This window comes from Micropterus salmoides, unplaced genomic scaffold (assembly GCF_014851395.1).
Source record: "Micropterus salmoides isolate LMB-PRFRI ecotype aquatic unplaced genomic scaffold, ASM1485139v1 Ms_hic_scaffold_12, whole genome shotgun sequence".
NCBI classification, from domain to species: Eukaryota; Metazoa; Chordata; class Actinopteri; order Centrarchiformes; family Centrarchidae; genus Micropterus; species Micropterus salmoides.
The window spans coordinates 17513524-17528666 of record NW_024040263.1 but is presented as its reverse complement, the minus strand read 5'-3'; the positions used below and the strand labels follow the sequence as shown (position 1 = coordinate 17528666).

General features: G+C 39.3%; 2 protein-coding genes across 3 annotated transcripts in view; one reads left to right on the top strand and one right to left on the bottom strand.

Annotated features, from left to right (window-relative positions):
- ntn1a (netrin 1a) overlaps window positions 1-3805 on the top strand; it is a 65251-nt gene extending 61446 nt beyond the window's left edge. For both annotated transcript variants that reach the window (XM_038713789.1, XM_038713788.1), the window contains exon 7: window positions 362-3805. In XM_038713789.1, coding sequence (XP_038569717.1) covers window positions 362-690 — 329 coding nt within the window. In that variant the 3' untranslated portion in view covers window positions 691-3805. The remainder of the gene's footprint in view (window positions 1-361) is intronic.
- A 300-nt stretch (window positions 3806-4105) lies between these two features.
- Window positions 4106-15143, bottom strand: part of stx8 (syntaxin 8) — a 49601-nt gene continuing 38563 nt past the window's right edge. The window contains exons 7-8 of the mRNA XM_038713799.1: window positions 11219-11320; window positions 4106-4903 (exon numbers count right to left, since the gene is read on the bottom strand). Of these exons, the coding sequence (XP_038569727.1) occupies window positions 4839-4903; window positions 11219-11320 (167 nt within the window). The 3' untranslated portion in view covers window positions 4106-4838. The remainder of the gene's footprint in view (window positions 4904-11218; window positions 11321-15143) is intronic.

Here is a 15143-nt window from a genome sequence, read left to right as displayed (position 1 = left end):
CAGAGCGTTTGCTGTCAGGGCCCCGAGGCTCTGGAACAGCCTGCCCGAGGAAATCAGGTCGGCTGAGTCGTGAACTCTTTTAAGTCCCTTCTTAAAAACATACTTTTATAGGAGAGCCTTTCCCGATCTTATTTGACTTTATTTTATCCCTTTTATTTTATTCTATTTTACTAATTTTATATTAATCTGTATTTTAGTCTTTTCAATGTTTTCATGCTCTTATCTTGTTTTTTTGTATTATTCTTTACACTTGTTAAAGCACTTTGTAACTTGTTTTTGAAAAGTGCTCTACAAATAAGGATTATTATTATATTATTATTATAATCTGTAATCTCTTTTGTTCCCTGACTTCCCTCTGCAGCTGTACAGGTGCACATCCTGAAGGCAGACAAAGCCGGCGAGTGGTGGAAGTTCACCGTCAACATCATTTCCGTCTACAAGCAGGGCGAGAGCCGCATCCGCCGCGGGGACCAGTTCCTGTGGGTCCGTGCCAAAGACGTGGCCTGCAAGTGTCCCAAGATCAAGCCTGGGAAGAAGTACCTGCTGCTGGGGAATGACGAGGACTCCCCGGGGCAGAGTGGAGTGGTGGCAGACAAAGGCAGCCTGGTTATCCAGTGGAGGGACACGTGGGCGCGCAGGCTCAGGAAGTTCCAGCAGCGCGAGAAGAAAGGCAAGTGCAAGAAGCCATAGGCGGAAAAAGATGGAGTGGATGCTGGAGTGGGAGAGGAATTCAAGAGAAAAGCTGAGCGGGTCATTTAAAAAAAAAAAAAAAAAAAAAAAAAAAAAAAGAAAAGTGAAAGAGAGGCAGACAGAGGACCACGGACAGACAAGAGACTGTTTATGTCGCTGCTTTTTTGTGTAGAAGCATGAAGAGAATTATTTAGGATCATTTGTTTTTCTAGTGAACTTTTGTTGAAGGAGCTCACCCTGCAGATTTGGTTTTATGGTTTATTTTACTTTGAGATTCGTCTCTCTTGTGGATTTGCACCTATTACCAGCATATAAAGTTATTTGTGTTTGTTTTCTTTATCTCAGTATGAAATCATTATATTTGATGTTTAAATTCTGTGGACATTTTCTTCTGGTGCAAAAATAACAGAGAAAAAGCCACTTAATTACCACTGCAATTATGCCTCTGCATGGTTTTCTTATTGAACTCTTAACTAAGAAGCGAGCTTGTTTCATCAAAAGTCTTCACTGATCTGAATGAGGCACAATATTTTCTCCATTAAGAATTGTGCCATAGAAACGATAGTTTGTAAGCCACAGAATGGCAAAGTACCTTTAGCTGTCAATTAGCAGTCATTCCTTCCCCCTGTTTAAATTCTGGTATATCTGCAAGTCAAGAAACAAGAAATCTGTTGTCCTACATTGTTAGCTGCCAGGACTCAAGACTTAGTCCTGACAACTAACAATTTTAGAATATGCAAGTAACAGAAGAGAACCAAGGATAAAATCCAGTATTAACTAAAACATTTTTGACCTGATTAATCTTTAGCATATTTTTTCTTCCCTATTTTCCCCTTCAGACTTGGCTACATTTTGCTGATTCAGTAGTTGTATAAACCTGCATGTTGAACGCTTTTCATTTCAGAGTGCAAAGTTCAATTCATTAACACATCCCGCTCGTGGTACTAATGTTAAAACTATGCTTTTTGCGGGAGGACAAACTACTCTTAAAATCACCGATTTCACTTTCAGTACTTAACTGTGATTTTATTTTTCATTTCACAACTCCGGCAGGAGTTTAACAACTGACTTATAAAAGGACAAGAGGCCAGCCAACTTGATTGTTATAAAAATAGTTATTTCTGGGTAGAGCTAATAGAAAAAATGACAATAAATATGGGTTCTTAAGTGTCTATCAAACAAAATGTCAAATGTTTTAATTCATTTCCTTTACATAGGGACAATAATTACTTGTTCTACCAAAAAATGATTAGAGCGTGAAAGTTACCCAAATTAGGTTATTGTCCTCAGTGGATGCAGCATTATTGTTGTGTAGCTGCAAGTAGTGCGTGTTCTCAAAGGATACTGACAAAGACCCGCACGTAGTATGTCACAAGTGCATCACTGCAAATTATTGTATGATTTATCTCTGTAGAAATGTATTCTTTCATACCAGCTTGTGAAAAAAATTAGCATGAATAACACAAAGGAAGAAAAATATCCTTTTAACTGACTGCTGCCTCTCACTTAGGTAATGTAATATGAGTGGCTACCAACCACTGAATCTGAGAAGGTGCACCATGTTTTGGTGAGATGTTCAATTAAACCCAATCAATGCAGACTGTAGGAAGCAACGAAAATGGGCATAATGAAAAGAAAATAATTTCCTTACCTCTTGTGGTGCAGAAATGAATCCTAATGCAGAAAAAGGAAAATGTTCCCACAAACTGCACCTTGAAAAAGTGCTCGACAATTAAATATATTTTTGAAATCCACCTCACACTGGCTTGTATTTATCTAGAATAATTCCTACAGTGCTATGAGATTGCAGATAAATACCAGTACAGTCCACACACTCTTTTGCAAACACAATGCATGACTGTACATTCACTAAAAGGACACTGTGTGCGACCAGTCAGAGGCTGCAGTCTCCCATTGAGCTGTCACGTTAATTCTCTTCACTTCAACACTTGCACAGGGAGAAATAGGGTGAATTGCAATCACTTGACGCTGCTCGATTCGATACCACATTGCTCATTTATTTGTATGCAGTTCAGTTTGGATTTCTCCAAGGAATGCGTGGTGAAACCACTCGGCTCAGGTTTGTGAAAGCCCACAGTGTATCTGATGTATCATAAACTGGGGTTCCTTTCAGTCCCGCCCCAAAACACTTTGAGCAACATGTTTGATGTTGCTGGCATTTGTTTTTTCACAAGATCAAGTTCAGCATCTTTTAAATTGCCCAACAGCACAAGTAATAATAAAAAAAGAGTTTTAAGATCTTTACAAGACACATGGTTTTAATCTAATAGACTCTACTTCCTTTGTTTTAAATGGTAATCATTTCTGATTCCACTATATCACATCTCCTCATTCGTCCAAGAATTTTCTGAATGGACTGAAATGCCTCCTCAATGATATCAAATTAGAATGGCTTTTTAAACCACCCAAAATCAAAATCACCTGAGTTCAACTGTAAGATAGAAATAACAGATGAACTTGTTGCTGAAGTACTTATCAGTATTTACATTTAGGGTTTGATGGGAGTGTTTTTTATTGTACAATCAATCAAATGATTGTGATATCAGTCCATTATGATGGTGGCTACTGATAACAACATATATACAGTATATTTACATGTTCCTGCCTTTCATTGTTAATCCTACATCATAACATTAGATGTCAATGTTTTTCTGTTTGGCACCATGTAATCTGTATTTGCACCGCTGTAGTCTCTGTAGCCTCATGCTGTAAATTTTACATCTGTCCCCTGAGCTATGGTTTGACAAGCTTTCTGATGAAATGCTATACACATACTTGTCAAAGCATTGCTTTGTGTTCATACTATGAATTGTAAATGTTGTTTAGTTGTCACCATTGCCAAGACTTTTTTGCAATGTTGTTTTACAATGCGTACTAATATATTATGGTTATTATATATGAATATATTTAATGACACAAGACATTGTGGATTTTATTGTCTTTTTCAACTTTTTTTTTTTTTTTTTTTTTTTCTTGTTTCTGGTTGTTTAGATTGTTGCCATTAAAGAAGGAAATAATAACTACTGAACACACCAACCTGGTAGAACTAAATTCAGATTTTCAGTTGAAATAAACTCTTGTTACATTGACAAACTATTTGCGTCTGTTGATGTGAATAAATATTTTTTATTTACGTAGTTAAATTAATAATAAAGCATGTAGTCCATTTTTCTCCATCTACTGGTTGCTATATATACATATACACATAATATTATGAATTATAAGTACAGTTGACTGTCAAAACAATATACAGATTTTGCAATAGAAATATGGATGTGGTACTAGTGTGTTCAAGTTTTGTCCAAGGCCTACCCTAGTTAACGATCATGTTACAAAACACTGCAATCTTGCAGAGTAAGCCGTGAGTATTAACACAGACAGACGGGAGTCCAAGGACTATATACTGAATGTCATTTATTAGAAATTACAAGCTGAATTGATTTACAAGGAAGGAAAACGGCCATGTTAGTAACACAGCCGAGATGTTTGTTTTGGCTGAGTGCTATTCTATAAACGTTATAAAATCCCAAGACAAATGATAACATTACAGCTGCTACAGTAATGCATGGGTAAATACAAGTGAGTGTGAATATTGCAAAGCTTGCGGAATTACTGTACCCAGTGTGAGCCCCCAGCCTAGACCACAGACAGACTTATGAAAGGAAACCCCCTGCTACCTGCGGGAGGTCCTACAGTTGGGTCAACATTCGTCACAGTCCAGGCTAAAAATATTTTACAAACCTCCAAATAATTTAGCTATATTATACACTGTCAATTAAAATAGCCACTTGAGCAATTATTAAAATGGACAGTTTTCATGTATCTTATACATTCAATAAAAATAAAAAAAAGTCTTTGGGAGGGTTACCAATGCCCTTTACCCAACCATCAACTTGATGTATAGAAAACAGCACTGCTAAAGGACTTCAGTCTTTATTTCATATTGCCTTGGCTGGGCAGTCATCATTGACCTTCGTCTCAATGTGAACAGAAAGAAAAGGAAAATCTGATGAGAGACAGTGTTTAAATGAATGAATGTATGCACTTTGGATGGAAGTGTTTTAAACTGGTACTTTGCAAACCAAACTGTCACTGCAGTAGTCATTCAGTCCTTCTGTCCTCGTCCGCTACACAGGCCACACAGCGATCACTACAATGGCTATAAGAAGCAGTATGATCACGACCAGCATCCCTGAAGGAGGAAACATGAGGAAAAAAGGAAATCAGATGGCAAAAGCCAAACCAGTTGTGTTAACTTTTTTCAACAAATACATGAAAGGACCAACACCAACAATGAACTGATCCTAATAACAAGTTCTGCATATCTAAAGCCAGATACAGCTTTCCTCCTAGTCCAAAAACTATTAAAAAAACATATTAATGTCTTACACTTTTGCACAGGGTGAGCATGGCCACTGTAGTTTATTTTTAATTTGATGAAATATTCAAATATTCACAATTATAACCTACAGCTGAAAATAGTTTCCAAACAAATACAAGTACAATGTACAGTACAAGTACCTGTTTGAGTAACATTTGCTAAAAACTACAGTGCCCAGCTGTTTTAGACGTTTAACTAGGCTAGGCATTTACAACAAAAATCAAACTAATACATTTGTAACCCGTTTTTAAAATCTTCTGTAGGAAAAGTTGGCTATATATCCTTCTGCATAGAGATCATTGTGCAGAATATTTATGCAGGAAAAAAAGAAAAAGCTTCACTATGCTCTGAATAAATAGATTTAATGGTCCCGAGCATTGTTTTCAAACCTTTACCTCCAATGTGTCTGACATCAGAAATGACATTTGGCATTTGTATGGACAAGACATTAACTTGTGCGTACCAGATTTATCAACAAAAAAAAATAAAGAGGAAATTTCAGGCTTTGTAGAAAAGACATTCCATTTGCAACTTCAGCAGAAGACTGCTGGTACTAAGTGTTTAGACAGTAGTCTATCATAAAATATTTTATCTTAAATGAACTTTGATATACCCCTTTGTCGTAAAACCTTGGCAATTCAACAAATTCTCTTTAATGTTCAAATGTCAAGTAGCCACAGAACTCCAAACCTGATTAGACTCTGAGAAGGAGGGTCATGCAGCAGACACAAGGGAATACACTTGGAAGAGGTAAGAAGCCTACATACCTCACTACAAATTTTCAAAGTCTTTGATCTAACGCAAGTCCCAAGTGCATATACCCTCACAGCATATCACCATTTTCCTCTTGATGACTTAATGCAATTTACATGCGTTCAACAGCCACAAAGGCTTTATTGCCACAGATTGCACACTGTGATAGGCATATGTTTCTGATTCTGCCTTGAGAGGATAATCATTGTTTTTCACTGATACTATGGAAGCAGAGAAAAATGCAAAAGCTCACTCACACTTCATCAAAGTACTTTACCCCCAGGACCTGAAAATATTACAATTTTTATTATAGTCACCACCCAGTCAAAAAAATCCCTCTCTGCTGTAAAATCCACTACAGGTGGAATTTTCATCCTTCGCAAAAAGATGAACGTCTTTAGGGAATTTACAATCTACTTTTATTGACAATTTTATTGATTTTGAACACCCTACTGAATCTAGTTAAGTGAAATATAAAGCCACACATAACTTCATTCTGAGGGTATTTCTTCTCAAGATTAACATTCAAGTACAAAAACTCAAGATTTCACTGTCATGACCTACTGGGAACCATTATGTTTTTATTACTTTAAACAAAATAAAAAAAAAAAAGTAAAATTCCCCCTCTCACCCCTTGCGGGGTGGTATGTGTCATCCTAAAGCTCGGGTCCTTTTTCCAGAGGCCTGAGAGGATACAGCTCTCAGCTGGTCCAAATTCTGTATGTCTTTTAGGTGATATAAGAGAGAAGGGATGGTGGGTGGCGCATCATAAACATCACAAAACACTCCCTCAGTAGTACTGTATATTCTATGACCTATACCACCAACTATGCCACACACACATAAGATATGGAAAATTTTCTCCAAGGGCGCGTTCACCTACTTTTTCCCCCATTCCATTCCTTCTGGAATGGCACAGGAGTGAAGATTTCAAACAACTGCATCTCTAGCTGGTCTGAGGCGTGTCGACACTCCCCTCACTGACTCAACTTGTCCATTGTTATTTAGCATGCGGCTGGTATTTTCCCTAGCCTTTCACTTTGGGTTTACATTTCTCTCATTCTTTGGCTCTCTCCGCCTGTGTTCCCCTCCGCGGCTTAATTGGTTGTCTTTCCCACAGGGAAAGAGACAGGGCGAGATATAAGCTATGCTGAACTAATTGCTCGCGGTGGTAGTGGTGGTGTGGTGGTCTGATGAAATGTAGGGCTGATGCTGGTTTCTTTGCCAGGATATGGGGTAAGGGGTCCAGATGTCTTTGCACCATTTTTGACTCTTGTCATCCATCTCTTTTTTTTTCTTCTTTTTTTGGGTATTTATGACTGCTTGTCTCTTTCTGTGCATATAGTTAATGCTTTGAACACAGTGTGTTTCTATTTGAGGGGAAGGTGGTCATACATTTGGAAGGTCTGCAGGGCATGCATGTTAGAAGCTATCACTGGTCTAGACAGGACCTCACCTCCTGATAACTTACACATGTGAGCACAATATAAATGTCAAAGTTGGCTCAAATAGTTTTAGTGATAGCTCTGTAAAAGCCTCGTGCTTAAAGCAAATACACCACGCACAAATTTCCAGCAATTATCTTTGTTTGATTGTAAATGATACCAAAGCAACACCCAGTCCACATTAGATTCAGACATCAGAAAGTTCATTCAGCCTGGTCCAACATCTGTCTGCAACTCCACTTGACAACACCATAGCAACAATAGAAATAAAGACTGGGCTGTATAACATATGCATATGTTAGTGTGGAGCAAGGCTTTCACACCTTCTAATGTCATATAACAGTCATGAAGCCACATTAGACAACGCACTGACCCTCACCCTCCTATTCATCTTGGACCAACCCTGCCTGCCTCGGTAACTAAACAAGCCACTCCTGACCTTCAGGAGGCCTCCAGAGACCAATGACAATAATGCTGTTTGCTTGCCAAATAGATTAGGACTTTGGTGTGATACTGAGGGAGGTAGTTGGTGTCTGCTAATAGACTGACCACCCAGGATCTTTGGGGGCCTGGGTCTGGGTCCATCCCATCTTAGCAATTTTCATCTAAGTCAGTAAGACAAATCACAGAGAAAACGAATAATTGGTGAGAGCCCTGGACAGACCGAGACAACCCCTGAACCTCCCCTCACTACTCCCTCCGTGGCCCCTGTTTATGGTTCAAAGATTCTTTTGAACCACAAAAGGCAAGGATGACCTTTAAATAGAAGGGACATATTTTAGGTTAGCGTGATGCTCATCATTTTTCACACAGCACAATTGAAGAGGACAAAAACGTTCAATGTTTTTTGGTTGCAATTACTAGATACACATCTAAACATATTTATTTCTTAATAATTTCTAATACAACAGACAACAGAAATAGTGTGAGCATTAAGTCTGAACCCAACAAGACTAAGAGTATGTAGACAGTGATACAACTTATGAGACACGCCGTGCCATACCATACCATGCAGTGGATATAAGGCAAAAGTTATAACACTTTATCCTGAGGGGCACATGAATGCCTCTACTAAATCTCATAGCAATGCATTCAATAGTAGCCGAACCTCACGGTGGCGCTAGAGAAAGAGCAAGGGGATCAAAAGAGTCAGTAGGATTCATCCTTTGAGAACCATGAATTTCTTACCAATTTTGCGCTATTCTATCTCATAGACTTAAAGATATTTCAAAAGTGCTGCTGGTGGGGCAAGAGAGAGTCAGAAGATCACCAAAGTCAGTAGGATTCATTCACTAGGCACCATGAATGTCTATATCAAATTTCATGGGAATCATCCAATAGTTTTTGAGATATTTTAGTCTGGAGTGGTGGACAGACCAACCAACCAACCAACCAACCTTGCAATCCAGAGAGCAGTTGCTAGCATGCCGAAAAATTATTCTTTGATAATTATATATTTTCGTATATTCTCTTGTAGCCATGCAAATTGCCTCACTAGTTTAACAGTAAATTAATGAAGAAATATAATTGAGATTAAAAAGATATTGAGCTGGTAGATGAAACCACATGGTATATATTTTTGGTGGGAGCAAAATAACTAGCAATAAAATGCTCTCACTGAAACCCAGGCAAAAATGAGATGTGAAAAGGGTTTTAAATATTTATAGATTTCTCAAGGCAAGATTGATTCAACTTGCCAATCACCGAGAGGAATCTCAGATGTGGAAACGTCATTAGAAGGATTCAGAAGGATTACTTTAAACAGTCCTCAGTCCCAATGCTTACACACAAAACCGAGTGCAAATGTCTGATGATTAATGTTGATAATCCAACAGTGAAGAACATTTTTCAAATTCTGGAAATGTTTCCAGCTTTTAGCCCAACTCAGGTCTGTAAAAACTAAGATGTCACTGAGATACCTACTGACAGTTATGTTCAGCATGCTCTCGCCTGTCAAAGCCAGGGGCTTCAAGCTTTACAAGGACTCGGGTGAGACATAACACCAAATGCCGGCTTTGGATGAGAGGTGGTTTAAAAAATAAATAAAGCCTTAAAGCTCAGGAATTATAAACATGCTGCCATGGAGAAAGAGGGAAAGACCTCCAAACAATTTGTGGCATGTAGTATTTTCAATTCTTTCTCTGCTTGACACAAAGACGAGTGTCAAACAACTAGAGATGAACAAGGGGATGACAGAGAGGAATGGGAAAAAAGAGAGCATTGAGGTGAGAGTGAGAAGGACCATGGGGAATTTTCCATTTACAGAAAAGGTCTGACACACACACACACACACACACACACACACACACACACACACACGCATAAGAACAAACAATGTTTAAATACAGTTGCACATATTTGCATGGACACTTCTGCACTACAAAAAAAGCACCATACACACATAGATACATGTGATGCATATGCAGGTGCACACAGGCAAACACACGCACACACATGCCCCATGAATATTTTTCAGCCTAGAACTGAGGAGTGGGGGTAGGAAGTTGGGGAGGGGGAAGTCAAACAAAGAAAAAAAAAAAAAAAGACAGAAAGAATGAAAGAGTCCTGATTCAAACACAATTTGAGCTCTGGGATCTTCAAACAAACTCACGCTCGGGCACCATGGGGACATGACCAACAGAACGAAGCATTCTGAGGGCTGACCTTCCTACTCCCTGCTCTGCTTCTGTAAGACTGCCTGTTAGCCAGGTCTCCTAGCACAATAATGCAGCTTTTGCAATAGCAAAGCTGTCTGGCGTTTCACTGGGCAAACTGAGCCTGGCTCAAGCTCCCACATTCCAAAGATTGGCTTTAGGCAGCTAACACACCTCTCATGGCAGCCTTTTTCCTCTGAAAAGCATTACCCAGTGAGAAAAAAAAAGAAGTCTTTTTGGAACTGACAAAACAAAAGTTAAACAAACTGAAGCATGTCTGTGGCAACAGCGAGGGAGGATCATGCATTCACAAAGCTTCTCTCAGTGAACAACTTAACTCACCAAAATCTGGAGCTGAAACAACAGAGGCTGATGACTCATGCTGTGTCTACACAGGAGGCGTAGCGTGAGCAGCACATTTGCAGAGCAGCAGCCTCAGTGCCCCGCGTGCGTCTACACAGGATGCGTTCAGGCACAATAATGAGTTATAGGTTGCGTTCTGGCAGCCCGCATTGCCCAACAGACAATCACTGTAGTTAGGCACGTAAAACGGAAGAAAATACAAAACTTGAAGTGTAAAAATAGGTCTTCAGGTTTACATGCATAAAGTGCAAGTGAAACACAAGCAGTTATACAGTATGTATAGAGAGCTAAAACAGGAGTGTTCATCAGAAGCTCGTGAGACAAATGACAGGAAAAGCGCTGGAGAAACGCCTCCTGTATAGACTGCCACTGGGGTCCTAATTTGCAATCTTGAGTAAATATTTGAAGATTCCTCAAATGACTAGTATGTGAGACCTTGTATTAATGCCAAGGACACTATGTTAGCAGGCATGACAGACAGAGCCAGTCCACCCACCATTCACCACCCACAATCTCTGTGCCAAGAGGGCTTGTCCCCATAAGGATAATATTTTCTGCTCCATTAATCACCATTCTTTCTGGAGATGAAAGCCAAGTCAAGAACAGCATCAACATTGCTCAATTTCTGAATAGTAAAAATGTTTCTGTTTTTTTTGTTGTACTCAACATAATGGGCCCTGTATGTCAAATGACATATTGTCTCACACCAGACAGAGTTATTTACTCTATAAAAGCTATAATCTGTTAGACAAGTGCTCTGTGATCTGCAGAAAGAAAAAAAACCTGATGCTTGGTAATTATTCATAGAAATAAATAGGTTAGTTGTGATTTCTTTTCAAGGACACAGATCAGGCCTGCTTTGGTTACTAGACCAAGATGCTTCATAGTAAAGTAAAACAAAGAAGGCTCACCACAAGAGGCTGACTTTGTCTCCACCAGCTTCACCCTTCGCGTCTCATTACGAATCCTGTCGTCTGTCTTGTCCACAAGATGTGAAAGGTCGTCTATGATTTCTGAGAGACAAAGAAAGAGAAAGAAAAGAGGAGAGAGAGGAGAGAAGGTCAATAAAATTAATTTCTGCTCTGCATTATGCTGCAATCTGCCCTTATTAAGACTCCTTAGTGGTTTTTTTCCCCATTTTATTACACGAAAGACCTCCCAATATGTTTTGTGTAATAAAAGAAATCACATGAAATGAAAAAGTGACAGGTCCCGCTGGACTTGACATCAGAGCAGTCAAGAACTTCAAAAGGCAGAGGCTGCCAACACACAGACAGCGTGCAAGTGGTGGTAATGGAGGGAGTGGGCTGTGTGAAAGCACCCCTTGCGCTTTCAAATGGTTTCACTACTTCCTGAATCCATTCTGGATTTAATCAGGCCCTTATTGTTCTTGTGTTTTAAAGACGTAAGCTTAGGCTTCAAGGACTATGCCTGGGCATCCAAAGAAAGAGAATGTGTGTTTTGTGAATGTATGTGTGTGTGTGTGTGTGTGTGTGTGTGTGTGTGTGTTTGGCTCTGTGGCTAGGGTCCTTCAGTAGAGGTTCCTGACTTGAAGGTCATCCAGATGAAAGCTTGTGTGATTTGTTAGAGCTGGCCACTGTGTTGACATGGTATCTCCAGATGTCTGGCACTAACAACCAAAACAGATAACTGCTTTTAAGGTTATGTGTTAAAATGTAGTTTTGGTTAGAGATAATATTAAAGTAGAGTTGTGGTTTTGAGTCAGAAATGGCAACTGCACTGACTTATAAGTTGGCGGAAACAAATATAAACTAATTTAAGCATTACTTCATCAAATCTGCATATTAAAGAGGGGTGTAACACAACAAATTTAAAATGTAAACATCTTCCTGTTAGGGAAATCTATCAGTCTCCAGTGTACTATATATACGAACATTAAGAAATATGAGCAAAACATTCACAACAACATGGCTCATTACTCTTTTAAATCAGATTTATTGTGATGCAGAACTCAAATTGGCCGGTTCATCTTGAATGTGTGAGTTTCGAGATTTAGAATTTTTTTTTTCTACTAAAATGACGATCATTGGTCCTGTCCAGTAGCCTTCTAAATTGCAAAAGACAAAAAAACAAAGAAAAAAGATGTGGATGAACAATAAAGAGGCCAGTTATAAAGAAACCGAGAAACCAGAAAAGGAAGCACAGACAGGTATCAGACAGCCTCTGATGAATGCTTGTTGTACAGGAGTGGGAAGCTAGACTCATCCACAAACCACAGCCCAGTGCCAAGTTAAACAGACTGTCCTGTCTATGAAGCCAGCAACCCTGTGTTGCTGCCGCTATATGGCAAAATACTAGTCGGTCATTATGATCTAAGCTTTTATGTAGTTCTCAAAAAACCCACAGGCAAGTGCTCAGGGTCATCGGCAGCATTTGTCTTTGTGAGCACAACTGTCTTTAGCTACAGTTGCCTTTAAAGTGGATTGGTGAGAAAACATGTTTCCTCAACAAGGAGCCATCACCGTTTGCCAAGACAGTCTGTGTTTTGGCTAACATCAGATTATTAAGTTGTGCAAAAAATTAGAGGAAGGAAAGTAAAACACGCCAGTTTGGAGGGTCAGAGTGTGAAGGGGCAAGGACAAGGAGATGAGAGACGTGAGAGCACCGTATGTACAGTGTCCCTCAAGACTCCCACATCAAAATCGAAGCATCAGGCAACAATTTAGAAGGAAGAACCCCTTCCTTTATTGGCAGGGAAGGGGTGTATACACTAAACCATTTGTGCCGCGTGCCACTCCAACTAGTCATAAAGGATGTTTTTGATTTTCTGGTGCCAAGTTTCTTGATTCAGTTCTGGTCGTGCAATAACATCTCAATCCACTGATGAATTCTCAACCTTTTCAATATGCAGTAGTGCTAGGACATGACTACAGCTGCAATGAAATGCTGAATACACTACAAGGCATTGGCTTTTCTCGTGCATAGTCCTCCAGTTCACCCTGTTATCAAGTCATGTTTCTGACAAAATAATTCTCAATTTCCTATTGGAACTGTAGCTTACATGTATGACAGCTGCTGGCCCTGGCTTGGATCTGCCAGACCACAAAGGACGCCCTATTTCAAGCAAGGATTGTCTGTTACACTGGATAATCCTCCAAAGCCACAGTGTGGGAGAGAAATTTGCTTTAAGTTGTATTGATGTATGCTTATTTGGCCTCTAAATCATCTTTTTTTAATTAAAGTACTGTACTTTAGATTATTTGAAAGATGGATGGGAATATGAATTCTGATTATTTTTATAGTCTTATTTTTTCAAATCATTGCCGGTTACTGACAGCATTCATCTTTGGAGCTACATGTTCCTAAAAGTTTGCAGTATAGTGACATACAGTATCTCACAAGAGTGAGTATACCCCTCACATTTTTGTAAATATTTGATCAAATCTTTTCATGTGACAAGACTGAAGAAATGACACTTTGCTACAATGTAAAGTAAGTAAGTGTAAAGTGAGTGTACAGCTTGGAAAGCAGTGTAAATTTGCTGTCCCCTCAAAATAACACATCACACAGCCATTAATGTCTAAACTGCTGGCAACAAAAGTGAGTGCACCCCTAAGTGAAAATGTCCAAATTGGGCCCAATTAGTCATTTTCCCTTCCCGTTGTCATGTCAATTGTTAGTGTTACAAGGTCTGTGTGAATGGGGAGCAGGTGTGTTAAATTTGGTGTCATTGCTCTCACACTCCCTCATACTGGTCACTGGAAGTTCAACATCTGAAAAAAAAGAATTGTCGCTCTACATAAAGATGGCCTAGGCTATAAGAAGATTGCCAAGACCCTGAAACTGAGCTGCAGCACGGTGAGTGGGCCTCCCCATGGTCATAGGGCTGGGCAATGTGGCCAAAAATGTTATCACGATAAAAACATTTCATATCATTTGATATCGATAATTATCACGATATGTCAAATCATTATTTCTTTAAAGTTTAAAGGCTGATTTTTGCTCCTGAGAGAAAACTGAAGAAATTTTCTTTATGGTCAGAATGTGACCGAATGTGACAAACACTTGATGCCAAACAGTGGATCACTTCACAAATCTCAGGTAGAACATTCAAAACTATTATGATAAAATATTTTTCAACAAATATGATTAGTGAATCTTTTTTCAGTCCCTTTTCCTCAACAAAATAAATATTTTTATAGAAAAAATCAAAGGCTAATTTGTATGTGATTCAAATAAATTAAAAAAATATTTATTGACGATATATTGAACATTTATTATATTGACATTGAGGAAAATTATATATTGCGATAATTATCATTATTGTTCTATTGCCCAGCCCTATATGGTCCACCAAAAAAGTTGAGTGCACGTGCTCAGCATCATATCCAGAGGTTGTCTGGGAAATAGACGTATGAGTGCTGCTTTGCTGCAGAGCCTGTCAGTGCTCAGACCATACGCCGCCCACTGCATCAAATTGGTCTGCATGGCTGTTGTCCCAGAAGGAAGCCTCTTATAAAGATGATGCACAAGAAAGCCTGCAAACAGTTTGCTGAAGACAAGCAGACGAAGGACATGGATTACCAGAACCATGTCCTGTGGTCTGATGAGACCAAGATAAACTTATTTTGTTCAGATGGTGTCGAGCGTGTGTGGCAGCAACCAGGTGAGGAGTACAAAGACAAGTGTGTCTTGCCAACAGTCATGCATGGTGGTGGGAGTGTCATGGTCTGGGGCTGCATGAGTGCTGCCGGCACTGGTGAGTTACAGTTCATTGAGGGAACCATGAATGCCAACATGTACAGTGACATACTGAAGCAGAGCATGATCCCCTCCCTTCAGACACTGGGCCGCAGGGCAGTATTCCAACATGAT